This window comes from Frieseomelitta varia, unplaced genomic scaffold (genome assembly GCF_011392965.1).
Source record: "Frieseomelitta varia isolate USP_RPSP 00005682 unplaced genomic scaffold, Fvar_1.2 scaffold_940, whole genome shotgun sequence".
Taxonomy (NCBI): Eukaryota; Metazoa; Arthropoda; class Insecta; order Hymenoptera; family Apidae; genus Frieseomelitta; species Frieseomelitta varia.
This window is the reverse complement of record NW_025110746.1, coordinates 119,753-138,881: the sequence shown is the minus strand read 5'-3', so window position 1 is coordinate 138,881 and position 19,129 is coordinate 119,753. Positions and strand designations below refer to the sequence as shown.

General features: G+C 39.0%; 1 protein-coding gene across 1 annotated transcript; it reads left to right on the top strand.

Annotated features, from left to right (window-relative positions):
- Window positions 1–774: 774 nt before the first annotated feature.
- On the top strand, window positions 775–16,527 carry LOC122537945 (homeobox protein ceh-17-like). Its single transcript, XM_043671626.1, has 3 exons — window positions 775–1,597; window positions 3,555–3,748; window positions 15,858–16,527. Exons 1-3 carry the CDS (start codon window positions 1,243–1,245, stop codon window positions 16,251–16,253), a joined length of 945 nt encoding a protein of 314 aa, XP_043527561.1. The 5' UTR covers window positions 775–1,242; the 3' UTR covers window positions 16,254–16,527.
- Window positions 16,528–19,129: the final 2,602 nt, after the last annotated feature.

The window sequence follows — 19,129 nt, the reverse complement described above, 5'->3', positions numbered from 1 at the left end:
ATCTAAAACTAAATTTTTAAAAAATCTGTAAAAATCAGTAGTTTCAACGAAGAAATGCCTTACATTTACAGCGTACTCAACATTCACCACGGTAATCCATCATTTTCGATTTACCTGAAGAGGATCAGTATCAGCATTATCATCCAGGAAGCGAAGCACACATTGCACGAAGATAGGCGCAGAAGGAGTTAGGCGTAAACATACGTACGGTGACTGGAAGAAAAGCGTGGCTCTGGTGTCCAGCGGAAACGGCCTGTTCCGGAATCGATCGTAAAATCGAGACCAGGAGAGAGGGCTGGCATCATCAAATGATAGCGTTCATTCGGGCTGATGGTTGTTAGGGAGAGGTCGCCCGACGAACCTGGGGGTGGCACACGTACGGGGATGAATACAGAAGCTCAGAGGGCGGCAACTGTTCTCTCATCCACCCCGGGGGTGGCAACTGGGATCGACGAATCAGCGTTCAGAGAACGTTAGACAGTGACCAAACCCGTTTCACCGTAACCGACCGACGGCCACACCCCCGGCGTGCACCCTCTCCGTCGGTTATTGAATTAAGCTTATCATTTGATTTTGAGGAGACCCACCAGTCGGTCGTCTCGGGCTCTCTTAAGCGGGCCGAAAAACTTCTTTCTATCCGCGGCTATAATCGCAATAATTTGATATCGCTGATCCGATTACGCGTCATAAGCCGCTATCGAGCAACCGGCTGCCGCCCGCGTCCCTTAGCTCTTGTCCGCGACCAGAGAGAATTACGTGACGTTGCCACCGCTGCTTCTACATTCTGGCTTCCGATTAGCCGAGATTTCCGACGACGAAGAAGCACGCCGCTGCTAGGGCCGGAAGCAACGCCGCGGCTAGGGCCCGGCCGGGGCCCTCAGCTTCTATTCTCGCGACACTCTCGTCTTCTTTTTAATCCGATCTGCGTACAGATTCATCGTATCAGTATATTCCAGTATTTGCAAGAACCATCTGGTCCACTCAACTTAAGAACGTGAATCAAATCTACCAACGTCTTGGTTCTACTGGAATCATCCAAGATCTACCAACAACGAGAAGGATTCAGTTTATGGAATTCTGATCGAGTGAAGAGCCAAGATGGAGAAGAGATAAACTGTTTCGATGAACTGTCGAGGTGCTCCGCGCTCAGTGCCCTCGTCTATCCGCCTCTGACGAAGTCAGACACGCCTGTGACGAAGGAACTGCACTTTTCACCCCCAATTTCAGTGTTACGAGTGAACGATGGATTATTCATACTTGAATCAGGCGGCTGCCGCCGCGGCCGCTGGTTTCGAGGCATCTAGCTGTGCTTTGGCCGCCAGTGAAATGCAATGTGGATACGGGGACCTGAGTTCTTGTTCACAAATGAGTCAGGCTGCTTATCGGTACACGGCTGCGAGGGCTGCTGGCTATCCAGGCAACGCGGGAACTACGAGTACTGGTAGCACCACGCCGTTGGGGGCCCATCACACCACCCACTCTCATGCCCACGCGCACCACGGGGCCCACGCAACTCCCTGCTCAGTAATGGCCGCCAGATCTCAAGAGGTCCACCGACACGCCGCCTCAATCTTCCCGTCGGCCATTAATCTGCAGAGTGAGTATCCTTACGTGCTCCTTCGGGAAGAGGGGAATGGATTGTGATGACTCTTTTCTGGATGAAAAATGTGTTTTGTTTTTTTTTTTTTATTTTGCTCTTGTCCTAATAATTTTAGTCTATATAATGTTAGTTTAGTTTTTGTTTTAATCATACTCAAAATTATTTGAGATTTTAATAGTTCTCGTTTTTGCTGATTTAGTTTATGAAATTTGCACAATATTTAAAAATGTATAATATTTGTATGATAAGAAGATAGGTATTGGAGAATATCTGTTTGTGGATTTTTGTAAAAAGGAAAATTTGGTTCTATCTTATAAGTTCATACGTCTGCAGTATACTATAATTTTTCAATTTAAAATTATTTTTATGAGGTTACTATCTGTATTCCATGTTCAATTCTGGACCAGATCTACTAAATTCATTATTTTTAGATAATTTGTTTATCCTAGAGATAGCTCTTTCACTGTTCAAAAAATATAAAAAACTTCATAAATCTCTAATCTGGTGTCTTCAGCGAGAGAATAAAAAATTCAAATCTCCCTATCTACTCAGAAATTTAAAATTTTCTTCGCTTTCTTTGTGCACAATTATCTCGTGTTACTGTAATATTTTTCTGCTTATCTCTATAATTGTCCAAGTTTCAATAAATATAGAATAAGACACGAAATCAAAGGATTCCATAGAAAAAGAAACTGTCTAACTGTAATGGAATTTAATGAAATTCCCTCTTCGATCCAGCAAATTCGCATTCTTCGAGCACCAGTGAACAAATTAAACGCTAAATAAAATATAATGAATTTTAATTGTAATTTCCATCATTAAATGGAATTTACAAATGGCCAATAAATCAGAGGTCAGTGGACAAGAATGGAAAAAATCAGAAGACTCCAAAGGAAAGAAATCTGTCTAATTATAATGGAATTTAATGAAATTCCCTCTTCGATCCAGCAAACTCGCATTCCTCAAGGACCAGCGAACAGATCAAACACAGTACATCATTAAAACGATAGAATTTACAAATGGACAATCAATTAGAGGTATAAGAAGACCACCATGCTTGGGCGGGGCGAAGAAGACAGTCTTTTCACCAGAAAAAAAAAGAGAGAAGAGCCCTTCTTTTCTCAGGGGAAAATTGCCATGGGATGGTCTCCATGCTCGATCCTACCACCGTGGTATTTCCTCTGGAAACGACGACAAGATGGCACTGAAAATCAATGGATGTGTCTCGTCTGCTCTTTCTCTCTCTCACTCTCTATTTCTTCCTCTTTCGTATTCTTGTCTCTCTTTCTCACTCTTTCTTCGTCTCTCCCTCATTTACCGGCTCGTTCCTCTTGTACCCGACTCTGCACTGTCTCATCCCACGTTTCCTTTACCCCTGGCTTACTCTTTCTCGCCCTCTCTCCCTTCAGTCACTCATTGCTATGGTTACCTTGCTCGCTATCCCAGCCATCCTCACCTATATTCTATAATCTATAAGCTACCACCTGCACAGAGACACGGAGTTCTCGTGCAAACGTTGCTCCTTGGACCAGGTAATTCGACCACCACTGATTTTCTTCATGTCTTATCAGTCTTGCCAATGTGTGGCTGATTTAGAGGTAGCCTGTGGAAGTTCTGTCTTTGACTACTCATTAGGAGAAAGTTAAGATAAATTGATGTAGAGAGAGTTGATGTTGGGTGAAAGTTTTATAACGATACAAGTTCATCTCTAGTTGCTTCTTATCTTCTTCAGATTCTATCAACTACGGATTTGGTTGTAGAGTTTTGTGAAAGTATAAGAAAAGATAGATAGAAATTGAAGGTTTTGTAATTGCGCAATTAAAATTACAAATTATGAATTTGCTTGCAAGATTTTCTATCTATGTTGTCCGTAGCTAAAATTGAAAACTATTAAATTTAATTCTTGTGCTTTTCATTGATTCCTAATTTCTACAATTCTTTTTTTCTTTTTTAGGTGGACTAGGATATAAGGCTTACTCAGGACACGACGGTTTAGCGGAAAAGAGAAAACAACGTCGGATACGAACAACGTTCACATCAGCTCAGCTTAAAGAATTGGAGCGTGCCTTCCAGGAGACTCACTATCCGGATATCTACACTAGAGAAGAAATCGCCATGAAAATCGACCTGACGGAAGCTAGAGTCCAAGTAAGTGAAGTTCAAGTTTTGATTTAAAGAAAAAGATAGTTCAATAAACTCATTTTTTGTGAACTTTTCTTTTTACTCAGGCATAGTTCTAACTTCCACTATTCAGTATTCATAAAGAGACGATAATAATAAATTTTCAGATGTAGTTACAAAAATTAATATGCATAACAAATTGCATAACTCACTATCTTTTTTTTTCATAATGTTCAATAAGATCTCTCTTTTTCTTTCTTAATTGAATGATAATACAATGGGACTCGACAAATGAATAACGTATAACTTTTACAAGTGTAACGATTCTACAAATTTAAGAAGTTCGATAAACTTCCCTAAAAAATACGTGAATTAGACAGATAGCTGATGGAGAAAAACAGCAAGACATAATCCAAACAATAGGCTCGTTCGCATTTAGTTGAGAGTCCTTCCTCCAGCATCGCCTAAAATGGAGGGCCGAAAATGGAGGGACAAGGACGATGGTAGAACCCGGGCGCCATGTAATTGCATTACAAGCCCCATTTTCGTTTTCACGGTTACCTGCAAGTCGCTACTTGATGGATTATACCGTCTAATGCACGTGACGGATTAACTTGAACTTCTAGCGTGCTGCAGATTCAGGAGGGAGATCCCCGTGTCTTCCCGTGATGTAGAATCGAACGCGCAAGATTTATGATCCAATCGACGTGTTTTGCATTTTCGTCGGCTCTCACGAGCTTTTAAGGGCCAACCAATTTTCTTTTAGCCTCTGTCGCGTCGACGTATCCATTCTTTGTTTCTCTTTTTTGAGATATTCTCTTCTATCTTTGATTAACAAGTTTTTAGCTCGATTTCCTTATTAGACTTTTATGCTGTTTTATGTTTTTAAGTAGAACACGATTTTATGTTATTTCGTTTATTTCAAAAGGGGATAATTAAATATTGTTTCTAATTATTAATACATTTATCACAAATTCAAGATCTAGTCATAAATCTAGTCATAAATACTTAGTAGATAAAACAAGAATCTACTTGGATTCTATTTCTTCAGTCATGTTCACAAAAATATGAGTTTGATCTTTCTCATGCAATAAAATTCACTGTCCCGTAATGAATTTTATCCAAGATGAATGAATCCCATCTGAATGACTATTCACCAATCTTCTCACATCCTAAATAACTCTATTTCTCGTATTACCCCATTTAATCAGTCAATCTCACCCTCGTAATTTTTAATCTTCACTATCTCTTTGAAGAAAAAGAAGGCTATTTTAGTCACTTTAATCCTGGATATTGATGAATTTAAGGTGAATGACATTTCCGTCTAGTTTCTTACTTCCTATTTCTCGATCGCACTTCCGAGAGTGCACATTTTGAGCAGATGTCTGGTCTCGATGCCAAAAATAGAGTGGCTCCGATAGACGAGGGTCTATCAGGAACCAACGTCTTTCTTAATCTCGATCCTCCTGTAATAATAATCATGCTTGCCAATCACAGAGGCTCCCGCGTTAGTGCTCAGAGGAAAATGATGATCATATTCCGTGCTATAATATGCCGAACTCCTTTCGTATCGGATAAAATTTATTACACGGTCCAAGTGAAGGAGATTACACGCGCGACGATCACGACGACACTGTGAATAAAACTTCTCAGAGAGCTTGTTAAGTAGCATTAATTAATTGTTGAGTGGCAGGGATGTAGCGGTGTGCAAAAATTTTTAGATAGATGGATTTTTTCCCTTTACTTTCCAAAATATTTCAAAAAATTTTAGCTAATATTACACAACTATGTTAATAGTTTTCATCTGTTGCACTATATTCTTTTACTTTACCATATTCTTGTCTATATATAATGAAATCTTTTAAAGTATTTCCTTTGTTCATTGGTAAAATTTCTATCAAAATATTGTTCTTAATTGATATCATTAGATTGGTGGAACTATAACATTTTTATAACTTTAATCTCTGTCAACCTGAAATTTTAGTAATCCAACAAAAATTACAATATTTATTTTAATTTGATGATAATATTTGAGGATTAAATTTCTGATAAATGTATTAAAACTCGTAATTGATAAGAATCATTTTAATTCTTTAAAATGCAAAAATCACAAACTTGATTATAACTTGATCTCATAATCCTAATACATATTAATATTAGAATTTTTTATCCACATTAGACCAACTGTATCCGTCGGATTTCAGAAAAGTTTCAAACACTATCCACAATTTAGTAGGAAATGACATAAATTAATTAAACAATATATAGTCTGAATATATATACAATGTATTCTAATAATTCTAATAATAATAATTTCTTTATTGTGAAATGTAGAAAATGTACAAAATTCCCCGTTTGTTAATATCACGGTTGTCCCCTTTATTGGATTGATATTATAATTTTGAAACATTCTATATATGGCTAGCACAATATTTTGCACGAGAAAATTGCATCTGCTCCGACGAGAACAAGTTTAATGTCGTAAAATCCGTATTTCCCTAATTGCGAAGCAGGCTGTTCACTTTTGACGCTTATTGCCTGCCGGTAAATTCAATTAGCTAGAAACTTTATTGCTGGTAACACTAATCACCGATGTCCCAGTAACATATTCTGAAAACGTTCAGAAATTGCATTATCGAGGGAAAATGTAATCTTGTCGATGGGATACGATGCAAAGATATGTCGGTTATAAACAGGCTCAATTTGTTCGAGATAGTTATTTGTGATGGAAATTTCAGGATTTGGATTCCCTCTGAAAATAGTTTTAATAACAAAAAAAAAACTTAATTGTTCGGCTATTTTGATACGTTTCTTACTAACTAAATTTCGCAATTCAACTCTTTTTATGTAGGAATTTAATATTGCACGCAAAGAGAATACTTTAGAATATTTTAATATATTTATAGGTTTCCCAATGTTATAATTTTGTAATGTCCGTTCCATCAGTTTATTGATAACAATGACTAAATATCGGTTCCTTTATTGTTAACGAGGAGAACTTGTGGAACGTTTTAACGTATTCCTCGCGGAAACGGGATTTTTACCTTGGTAACTTGGTAATTTATTTTATTAATGTCAATAACCAAAAATTAATTATTCTGTTATCAGTAATTTCATTATCGATTCTATTATCAACAGAATTTCTAATTTTATAATTCTTGCATTGCCAGTAACTAAAATTTCGTTATTCTATTATTAACGGAGGAGCTGGAACGCTTTAATCCACTTATTGTGAAAACAGAATTCTTAATTTTCCTCTAATTCTATAATACCCGGTTTTTTGTTTCTCGATAGTAACGAAATTAAGTTTTTCTATTCTTGAAGTTTCTAATTTTGCTATTCTACAATTTCTTACGTAATTTCATTACTTGATAAAAGCGCTTTTACATTTCTAATAATTGTAAAAAGTTGCGGAACGAGGAACTATAACTATCTAGCACGTGCAACTGGAAATTCTGTTTCGCTTATCAGCAGACCATAAGCACGAGTGTACTATGCACGCATGATAATTAAACGTGAAGTTACTATCAATTTTCTAGTAGTTTGTGGCATTGCGGGCCGACCACCATTTCTAGAGAGGTTTTCCCTGATGAAGGGTAGTCAGTTCGAGTTTTCCCTTATTCCTACCCTAAGGTTCAATCTTAAGATATCTGGAACTTTGTCTATCTATTAGATTTATTAATTACATTTATTAAACCAGAAGCTAAATGAAAATTACTATAAGTTATATAAAATTTATATTAGATATTTTACATTTTAGATATTTTAGATATTTCATTGCAAGATTTTCTTTCAATGTTCAACTACAATTATGTATAATCAAATTATTTTTGAGATTTTTTCCTTGCTCTTTGCAAGATATTTCTTATTCTTTGTAATCTGTATCGTTTAATTAACTGGTTAAATTAATAAAAGAAGAAGAGAAAAGGAAAGAACTTTATTTTTTACAATTCTCTTCGAAAAACTTCTGCATTCGATAGAAATGAAGAGGAAAGGAAATCGTAGAATTTCTGCGTACTACGTCAAGGTATCATTAAAGTTTTGGAAGAAGCAAAGATAAGGAAGAAAAGGTGAAAATGAAACACAAGATTTCGCAGAACTTTTACGCTTCCCTTCAAAAATCTAATCAGTTCAATATGAAACAATAAATAATCTAAAAACTTGAGCAATAAATCTCTTGCAACTCTGAAACCAGCAAAAATATGGAAAAAAGAGGAGAACTTAGAGCAAGAAGAATGGCGAACTCTTCAGTTTCCAACCAGTCTCAAATCAGAATTCAAAACAAGATTCCCAAGCTGAAAATTAAAAACTCAATTCTTCATTATTCTTCAATTTAGCAACAGTGAACAAATATCACGAAAATTCTAAAAAAAGAAAGGAGAAGAAATAACTTTAAAGCAAAAAAACAAAAGAAGATGAAGAAAATTTCTGGTTTTCTTTAAAAAACAAAAAACAAAGAAGAAACTCCCATCTCTGGCAAATGGAAGGCAAAGCAAGATTTCCAAGTAACAGATTAAAAATTCAATCACTCTGTGATGCATTGGCTCCCTTCAACCTTGTATCAGGGTACCTCCGTCGTTCCCTATAAATCAACATCTTGGCTGAGGAGGTGATCCGCTCAATTCGCCAGCATTATGTATGCTCGCAGGTTGTCCTGAACGTTAATGGAGTTGTAATTCATACGGAATGACATGTGACTCAGAACAGCGAAACGTGTCGCCACGCGACACACACTCTGCCACCCCTGGTCCATGGTGTCATCAGTGGGATGCAGCAGAGAATAGAAGAGGGGCAGAGGGTGAACAAACTGGTGTTGCACTGCTGGACCAACAATCGTTGCTCTTACCAGGTCCTGAGGGTGTACGTTCAATTGAAAGAAGTGGAACGATCTGGCTAGCACGACTAATTCCGTGAAATCATTTTCTATTGCTTGGAATCTCGAGAGTTCGGTGGAATGTGGGATTTGTGTCGTCGTTAGAGTGATTGTAATTGCAATTATTGAAATAAGGAAACGTCCAAAATTTGTATTAATACCAGATTTACTTATTTGTTGAAATCGAAAAGGATACTGTATTAAGTGAGATTGAAAAATTTGTAAAAATTGAAATTTCTATAAACTTATGACAGAAAGTTTTGAAAGAAAATTGTTGTATTATGTATTATTCTCCAATCTTCTATGAAGCGATCAGAAAAGAAAATTTTCTTCACTTTGTGGGGTATCATGGAAACACTTTGACGAAATTTTTCCTCTAAAAGAGTTCACACGTTCCAATAAAGTCAACTCTGATCAAATTTCACTTGTACGAGATAAAAACTTTTTCAGAAGTTACCAAAAGTTCTGGTAGAGATATAACAAAGGGAACAGGGACAGGATCTAGTAATTTAGAGGCAGACAGCCTTGGGAGAGTCCTGGAAAATCAACATGAATTTCTTTTTCCCGGTGGGACACGGTCGATCACCGTCACGGGATGCTAGAGGGTGATCAAGGTCCCGGTCTCTGACGAAGGATCTTCGCCGGTGAAAAAAGACAGTGTATTCAAAAAAAAAAAAAAAAAAAGAAGAAGAAAACACACTCTGGAAAAGAGTAGAGAAGAAATATAAAGACTTGTTCTCCTGAAACACGGACGTAAAAGAAACATAAAGACACTCTTCTTTGGGTGCAGTAAACACTATCACATGTCCGTATTAAGTAAAAGTTCATATTCTATATCATGGTGAAATGATAATAAAAATTCAGTATAGTATTTTAACAGACTATTCCACAATGAAAAGAAATGTTACATGATGAACAAACTTTAAGAATAAAATCAGAATGCTATGGATGAACAAAGATATCTTACAATATTGATGATATTACTCTGAATTTAGAATGGACGAACTCTGTACAATATAAATGTATAATCCAATACTATTGTTATTTTGAGAAGTAGAACTCACTGATAATGCCAAAATATCTAGGAAAAGAAATACCGCTACATTTGAGATGTTCCATAGTGAAGAAAGAATTGGATCATCTTGGAGATGACTTTTTCCTACATCTTAACAGAGTTTAATAATCTACATCGTCTTCAAGAGCTAAGGGATCTATTGAACAGCATCTCCAGACAACGGACAAACTACAGCCGAGGTATATGGAGGAAAAAGGAAACCGGGGGAAAGAGAGGCAGAAAAATATATCCGGCGTGGAAGAGAATAAATGATAAATGAACAGGGAAGACGTAGGAAAGATCAAAAAGCAACGACGGAATAGGCAATAACGCTTCCAACGAAAGGATCCTCGTTGGGAAATAGGCAAGGAGAGAAGAGAGAAGAGGGCGGAGGAGGGTTGGCTCGCTGGCACCGAGGGATGAAATGGGGAAAACATTCGAGCTGGCTCGGCTCTGGTAGGCCGAGGGTGGCTGATACACAAGGGGCCCATGGCCGGAGTGTGCCCTGGTAATTGCGAGCTCTATGTAGATCCACTTACGGTGATTAAAAACTGTCCTGCTGGGTATCATCTACGGAGAACGACGTCGGCTGTTGCAAACACCGGTGCACAACGGTATCCACCGTTTCGTCTGGAACTTCTTCGATGCTCGTCTGCTGCGTTATCTCGCTGATGGTCCAGATCAAGCTGGGTAATTGGTGTTAAAAATGGCTCTACAAGATACAGGAACTAGCAGTCGAAGTATTTAAAACGTTATACTTGGAATTTGTTCAATATGAATGCACGTAAGTGGGGTATTTGATTTTTTGAGGGGTAAGAAGTTTTTTTTTTGCAAAAGGATTAACTTAGAAGAGAGTTTATTGCATCTTGTTGGAATCTGGAATTTTGGAAATAAGATTTAGAGATAGAAACTAAACTGAGAATTGAGAAATTGGAAAATCGTTTTGTTTTGTTGAAGAGTTAATTAGTTGAGAAGCATTCTGAAATGAGAGCAACATCAAGAAAAGCATTCCGGTAATAAAAAGAAAACAGTTCAAGGATGCAATGGAAAATAACACTTGACAAGAAATTCTAATGCTAAGAAAACGCGCAGGAAAGAATAATCCGTGGCAATAAAGAAAAAAGCAGACACTAAAAAGGTAGACAAATTGTAGACATTAAAAAGAAAATTTCAATGGTAAAAGAAATTAAACCGGGAAATGCTGAAAACTGAAAACTGAATCGCAATCGAACCGAAATACGGCCTTGACCAAGATTCGAGATTCTTCTTTTCTCATATTTGAATCAATTACTTAATTACTTACCTAACGCCTGAAATGCACACTTGGTCGATTTACACGGTCTCGTTATGCTAAAGTTACGACGACCATGTATACTGTTGGAAAATGCTGTTTCGCTTGGCTTGAATAGTGAAATAGATAGCCGTGAAGCAGCGACAGTGAACCGTGACGGTTGTGGTCAGACAGGAAAGTGGATACGCAGTTAATGAGATCTGTCCATAGCGATTTATTCATCAAGTCGGATCGGCCTGTCCAATGCATCTCTTAATCAAGATTTTGTCTCTGCAGGGCCATGCGTTTCCGAACTTATTTGGTTAATTGAAGAAGGTAATTTCTGACGGCTGAGAGTGTAGCAATCACCATCAACTGCAATTCTATTATCGAACGTCTGATTTAATGCTCCTAGCGAATCCTTAACTGCTCTGGCTTTTAGTACTTAACCTTTGAACGAACAAAATTGCCATTAATTATTTATTAACAAAGAAGCCACCCCCGCCCCCTAAAATGTAAAATAAAAATTCTCTCGCTTAAATATAAATATGGAGATTGATTGTATTAATCTGCATTCAGAATTGAGATTAATCAAGTAGAAATTAAACAGAATGGAACAGTAATATTATATTCTGGATAATTCGGTGCTTCCCTTCGTCAATTTCATTTATCAATGTTAAAGAACAATATATCCACCTTTGTCAATGTCTGAAGATCCTCCAAGGCTTAGAATCTAAAAGTTGAACGTTTCAGTTGTTCCTTGAAATTTAATTGTTGAATATTCTGATTGTTAATTAAATATTAAAATTGACTGTGAGCTGCTGGGTGGAATGTCGTCTCTGTCAAACGGACGAGACAACGATATTGATTAAATTGAATTGAATTTGAATTTCCAATGATTGAACTTTAATTGCTAGTTCCGATTGAATATTAAATCTGGCTGTTTCTATACGAATTTGTTATTTCTCTGAACATGACGAATGATTCGCTGATAAAAAAAATTCTTCAAAAATAAAGGAAAAGAGGATCTGGTGATGCGTACGTTTAGGTTAGATTGAATGTTCGAATTGTGATTGAATTGTATTTCGTCTGTATTATTCAGCGGAGTGTGAAAATCGCGCGTCTTCGTCTGATTTATCGTCAAAGCGGAAGTGATCCGACGTAACAGTGATTTCTCTTGACTTCCTGCCGCCGTGATATTGATAGCACCACTTCGGATATATCCTTATAACTAGCTTAATGTGACGCATCGAGAGAATCTTGGACGTGCCGTGAATCTTTCACGAGCTTCAACATCCTTCGGCCTGAAGAGCGAATCCTTTGCTCTGATCGTGCGTCATATCTTTCGCTTTCAACGTCCAAATGACGCTACCTTAAAAATTCATCAGCTGAAATTGGAATTAACGAGTCGGAAACAGATGGAAATTCGATGTATAGATCATCCAGGCCCGAGCACGAAACTTTAAACTTAAAATTTTGACATTTATCGGGAAATGTAAACTTAATTAATCCTTTTGCAGCAAATAAAAATTAAAAAGAATCCGCGAAGAAGTCTAAATACGTGGTCAGTTGGATTATTGTTAATTGAAAGGAAATTTACGTCGTGACAACATTTTCGTAAATTCTTTAAAAAGTTTCCAAGTTTCGTTCTTCTTGGCGAAAAGCGTTCGGTATTCCAGCGCGCCCTGTTTGGAAATTTTCGAAAAACTTGGAAACTGTGATTTTTGTTTTTCTACGTGCGATCTGCTCTCTTCTTCGCTTTCGTATGTAAACGAACGAAGTTCAACGAAGCTTGTATCTTAATCTCGTTATCCTGTTTTTCTAACTTTCACTTCACACTTCTCACTCAAATCCTCAAGAATGTTGGCCAGGTTGTTTAAAATTCGAAAGATTTCCGAACTTCGAGTGCTCCCGCCGGAAGCTGAGCATTCGCCAGTAACTTCCCCGCGTTTGAGTATTTCGGCATACTTCCTTTATTAATTCAATTAATTCCGAGCTCCCCGGACTTTCTTATGAATGTTTTCGTCGCCCATAAAAACGTAGAATAGAGATCTACTCAAAAATACTAACGAAATAACATTATTATATTTGGATTTAAGAATCACTGTACGTTTCGTAGAAGAAGATTAATTTGAAATTTTCCTTGAAAAACATTACTGGAGCGCGAAAAATTATTGTTGACGTCTAATTTCCTACGATTGATATCTCGTCGTATAGTTATCTTCCTAATCAACGGATCTACACGAGTATCTCACATCTCGTATCATATTTATCTCGGGTAAAATATTCTTCTCGATTCATTTCACAAGATCCAATTCGCTCCCACAGCTTTCAGTGGCGAAATATTCTTCTTTTCGAGTTCGGATGTTCATTGGTAAGCCAGCATAGTTGCCAGCCCCTTAGGGATGCAATCTTTGGCTAACCTATTCAGAAGGAGGAAATCACAACGACTCACGAATCGCGAGGGTTAATCTAACGAGCAAATACACCGCAAACTTGTTTCTATCGGCACGGAATCCCTAATGGTCCGTGTCTATAAGCCTCCTTCCCCTCTTTGTCAAACGTATTTACAGTTCTCTTCTCGGATTAGGTTCCGAAATTCAAACGAATCGATATTTCACTTTGCGTGAACATGCTGTTAGAAGAATGAGAAAATTTAAAGCGGCATAAATCTGGCGGATCTGTGACCTCGAATGCTTCAGACAGACGTTCCAGTTGCCAAAACTTTTAATTTTGATCGTTTTCTAGGTCCCCTAGTCTAACCTGATTGGCGCACTTCAATTTCATGTATTTCGATGAAACAAGTATTAGGATGTATATTTTATTTGAAATCTATAATTTCGGGATAATTCAGTTGGTATGAATTTAATTTAATTATTACGAATAATTTTTCTTTTTAATTTGAAATCCATTGAGATTTTATAGTCGGTAATTCAGAACGGCAGAATAAATTGTGAGGAAGTAGCAATTTTCATTAGTGTTTGTCTCATACATTAGTCTCATTTCTGTTATTTATTGCAATATACTGTTAACAGTCTGAAACGCCAATTTCTAAATTGGGAGCTCGAATCTGCCAAAACTCAAATTTATATATGTATTTTGCACGAAGATCCTCAAAAATCCATAAAGTTCCAAGTGAGAAATTACAAATTGGTCATTTTTTACAGTTCGTAAGGACGTCGCTTCTCTGTCGTAGCTTTTAATTTCGGCAAGACGGTCGTTCGAAGGTGTTTCTGATTGTGGGAGAGAAGAATAGATTAACAAATGCTGCCGACGGTGGCTGTAATAAAATTACGTCATCGTCGAGAGGAAAAACTGTGTAACGCAGGCAGAAACGCGGGCGGGTACGTGCCAGTGACAACACTAATAATTCGTATTTGGCCACGGACCAAACCCCGAAGAGACCGTAGCATGTGTGCCGTTGTTTGCCGAACGGACGACGACGACGGCGTGAATTAGGGAGACTACGTGCCGGCGTTAATGTTAAATAAATACAGTACGCCTAAATAAAATGCAACGAGCCGCACCGACAGATGTCCACCTCGTTTTGGATAAATATTTAAGCCCGGCTCCTACACGCCCCGTTGCCTACGCATCGTTACTTTCCTCCACTGCCAATCAAATAGCCCTCGCTCGGTTCTTTCAAATTTCCCTCCCGACTTTTGCGAATTATAAATTCCGCGACGTCGGCATTGCGTAGCTCGACTTTCCAAATTCCCTTCTTCTTTTCAACGAGCTGTTCTCCAAACAGTAGTATCTTCATGTGTGTCGTTTTAAAATTGGCAATTTGCGTTTCCGATTCATCATCCCTTCAGCTTTCCTAAATGACCTCAGACATATCGTCAATATCTAGAATCTGCGGTCGTAAAATCGTCATCTGACTGATTGACACAAATTGAAAGTTTGTACCAATCTCTTTAATAGAAAGGAAGTAACATCTACCTCTCTCTGAAATCCATCAAAATCTAAACCTGACTTGCCATGACCCAAATAGAGACCATAAAATCATCGTTTGTTTAATCACAACGAGAGCCTAAGGATCCACTGGAGGAAGGTTTGGACCTACGTTCACTGTTCTCGAAGTTTACACAAATTTCTCGAACAGATAGAGCGAAAGAGCGAAAGAGAGAGAGAGAGAGAGAGAGAGAGAGAGAGAGAGAGAGAGAGAGAAGAAGAGACGCCGCGCGGCCGTTGAACAGAAGCAGCAGTCAGCCAGCCAGCAGCAGCAGCAGCAGCTGATAAAAATCCAATAGCAGTGTTTGCCGTCCGGAAAGGGCAATCACGTTCATCATGGTGTCCCGCGCCCCTGACTCTCTGAATCCACCCCTTTCCCCCTCTTTCCCGGCTTCTACCACTCAGCCAGCTCCTACAACGTAGCCGCCCCTGGAAAATCTAGGGGTGGGATCCACGTGCACACACGTCGAGGAACGAACGAAAAGGGGATACGGAGAGAGAGAGAGAGAGAGAGAGAGACGAACGATCGCGGAAGAGAGAGGGTGGCTTTGCTGGTCAGATAAACGGTAAAGCAAATAAATCCGCTACTTTAACATGCAGGTCACCGCCGCTTTCCGTTTATTTTATTCGTTAAATATTTCATTTGGCCAACTAGAGCCAATTACGAGCGCTGCCTGCGCCGACGTTTCGCTCTGACGAGCTGGACATGGACATGACGCGCTTTTACGCCGTCCGACACCACCCCCTCTTTCATTCTGTCTCCGTGGATCCACAGACGTTTTTTTGACTGATTTTTTTTCCCCCACCCGGTGGTCGCGCGCGCTCTTTCACTCGAATAAGCGCAAAGATTATAACGAAGGAACTTTTCGATCATAGGATTACTATAATAATTATGATTATGTAGTCAGGCGAAACCAATCCAACTCCTTGAAAAGAAATCTCTATCTACGTTCACTTGAGGATCTGTGTGGTTCTGTGATTGCAGGTGTGGTTCCAAAACCGGCGTGCGAAATTCCGGAAGCAGGAGAGGCTGGCGCAGCAGAAATCCACCTCGCAGAGCGGGATAGGGGTGGACAGCGGCGCTTCCAGTCCCGTAGGTGGCAACGTGAAGGCCGAGGGCCGTTCTCCGAGAAGTCCAGCGACGCCGCCGGGCAGCTCGAACAACGTGATGTCGACGAACGAGGTGAAACCGATCCCGAACCCGAATCTCGTCAGCGTCAAACACACCAGCGACACGGCTGCCGAAGGGAACTCGCCGAACACACGGGGAAGCAACAGCGGCGGAGGAACATGGGGCTCCTGTAGCCCGAGGCCTTTCTCAGCGGCGCTACCTCCGTATCTGTTGGACCCGCTGCCTCTGAAAACCGCGAATCTCTACTAATCTAACGTCCCGACGAAACCGCTCCATCCCGGCGAAATTATGTAAATATAGAAAGTATCACACGCCCAGAAAACGGAACACGACGGATGCTGTTCAGAGGCCCTCTTCGGTCCGTCGCGCGGTCGTTTTCATCACTGGTTGTCTGTGAAGTGTGTCCTCTTCGGTCGAGCGTTTTCCCCAGGGAAAGTAGCAGGAATTGTTTGTTTCTTTGGATCCCTTTTGGTGAGTTTTGTTTTCGAGTTGATTCGAGCGTTTGGAATCTCAGGTGTCAAGCCTAATGTTGGCTTGGAGATACTTAAGTATTTGAAGCTCCGAGTAGATACATAAATGCTTAGACCTTTGAGAAGTGTAAAGTTTTTGAAACTTTAGCTACCTAAATATTTGGGGCTCTAACTGCTCCTAGTGTTTAGAAGCTTAGATATCTAAACTTTTGGAACCTAGAAATCCAACATTTAATACCCAAGGGTTTGACATTGTAGGTATATTTAATTGTTTGGAACCTCAGATACTTGGTACTCTAGACACCTAAACCCTTCTTTTAGTTTCTTCTCAGAGAGTTATTGTTCGTTATGTTTGTTTCTTTTTCTTATTTTTACTTTTATTTAGTTCTTTATTTTACAATTTATTCAAGAATCCGAACTGTTTTCAATTAGTTACTTTGATCTTTCTTACAGTTAACCTTTTTATTTCTTTTTTCTCTGCAAGAATATTTTGCTTCTGAATATTTGAAATTTATTCCGAATAACATTCGGCTTTTTATTTTTGCGAGACTTTTGCTTCGTGATTCTTTTCAGCTTTTTGTTTTCTTTCCTGATTTTATTTAAGTAAGTATGATGTTCTTTATCCTTTCTTTGTACGGTGTGTGTGCGTGCGTGTGTGTGTGTTTAAAGTGAAACAGTGAGAAACGACCTCGATGGAAGATATTTACGATGATTCGATAAGATTCTCGCTGGTAAACCTAGTGATAATCGATATCTACGTACCGTCCTACAATTCCTCATTGATTAATCAGTGAATGGATAGCATTTATGTCAATAAATCGCACGCGAAGACGTCTAAAAGCAAAACCAAGCACTCCGAGTCAAGTTTCTCAAGGAGGAAGCTGCGAAAGTTTTTCAAAAGAGCCACGAATGTTTGAATCCGAAAGACAAGTCGGAGTCCGAATGAAAATTCGATCAAGGTGAAAGTTTTTGACTTTAGACGTCTGAATGAGCAATGAGGAAAAACCGCGTAAGAGAAAAGATGAAGAAAGAAAGAAGAATCTGAGCAGCGTTCTCTCCACTACATTTTGTCAAGGTAAAATGTAAGCGACACGTTATGGAGGATATCGATGTGGCCCGGCACTTGTACAGTTGTTGCTATAAATATAGAAGATTAGTGTTTTACACCGTAAACTCATACTTACTGATCCATCGAAAAAAAAAAAAAAAAAAACCAGGGGAACAAGGTTTCTTTCCCTAACACAGTGTGAACGAAACGGACACAAAGAGAATGGAAAAACGCATGTTTAGGAAGAACAAAAGAGAGAGAGAGAGAGAGAGAGAGAGAGAGAGAGAGAGAGAGAAGGAAAGCACGAAATGTAGCTCCACCGACGTGTGTATCATTGGCCATTCAATATACATTCACAGAATTATACACTAGTGTAATAAGATTTATTAAGGTCCATTCGTAAATAAGGATAATGTTAGCCCGTATCCCTGACGATACGAAAACCTATCTGTGTGAAAGCGATCGAGAGAAAGTGAGAGAGTGCGATGGAGTGAAAGGAAAGGAGAGAGAAAAATGAAAGGCAGCCAGTTCCCGAGATGGTCGAAGGAAAACTTATCGCTGCTCGATTAATCGTGGAAATTAGTCCTTATATCGAAGAGAGAACGACACGCGTTCCGCGAGCGGCGTTTAATCTTTCAAGTGACTCGAGTCACTCGATCGATCGTCGACGGGCTACAGATTTTTTTTAGCTTAATGCGGATTGTACGTCAGAGTGTTTAACAAATTTTAGCAGGAATTTTCTGAAAGCCTGGAACGGTAAAAAAATATTAGACAAGGATTTATAGGTTCCAACCTAGTTATCTTCGCGAGGTCTGATAAATCCTTGTGAATTTCGTAGAAAAATATGAATTTGCAAAAAGATCCGTAGTCTGGCGATCAACAGAGAGGACAAATTTATTTTACACGAGCAGATCGCTTTGACCCGTGCATCTGTCTGTTGGCTATTTAAAGATTAAATCGTAGATTAAACACCCTCCCCACCCATCGATTCGAGGGGGTGCGAGAACGTGTCGTTACTCTTTCGACGTCCAAACATATTTTTATATAAATGCTTCGGGTCTGCCTTCTAAAAGGATTATCGAGGCTCGCGTGTTGAAAACGATGACTTTTCCTTCGACGAGGTATTCGATCAGGCACAATTGGAATGTCGAGAATGCCCGTGGAAAACGGCGTCGCGTCGTTTTACCTTTCCACGAAAACACAACAGGCCAACCCACTTTTCTTTTTTTTCGGTCTTTCTTATTCGTTTTCTTTTCCCTTTTTTTTTTTCTTTTCTTTTTTTTTTTTTTCTTTCTTCTCGAAATATACATTTATTGAAAATAATCATTTCTTTTTTTATTTTCGTCTGTTGTTCTTCTTCGCTCGTCACTTCTGTCGTCAACTACAATCGCTGTGCGTTGCTCCTGATTGCGGTCCAAGTATATAAACGGATTTGTCCTTTGTACTCTCTGTGTGTGTCACGCTCGCGAGATCCCTTTCTCCCTCCGACGAACAGACTCCCCGGTTTTGTTTTCAAGTTGTGAATGCAGCGGAATTTGGTCCCGAATTCGAACGAAAGTGGGCAAGAACACACTGATTGATCGAGGTCTGATCCGTCGTTGGGGGCA

Coding starts and splice junctions, on each gene's coding strand:
- LOC122537945 (XM_043671626.1), top strand. CDS start 1,243: ATGGATTATTCATACTTGAATCAGGCGGCTGCCGCCGCGGCCGCTGGT. Junction 1,598..3,554: donor GTCGGCCATTAATCTGCAGA/GTGAGTATCCTT, acceptor TTTCTTTTTTAG/GTGGACTAGGATATAAGGCT. Junction 3,749..15,857: donor TGACGGAAGCTAGAGTCCAA/GTAAGTGAAGTT, acceptor CTGTGATTGCAG/GTGTGGTTCCAAAACCGGCG.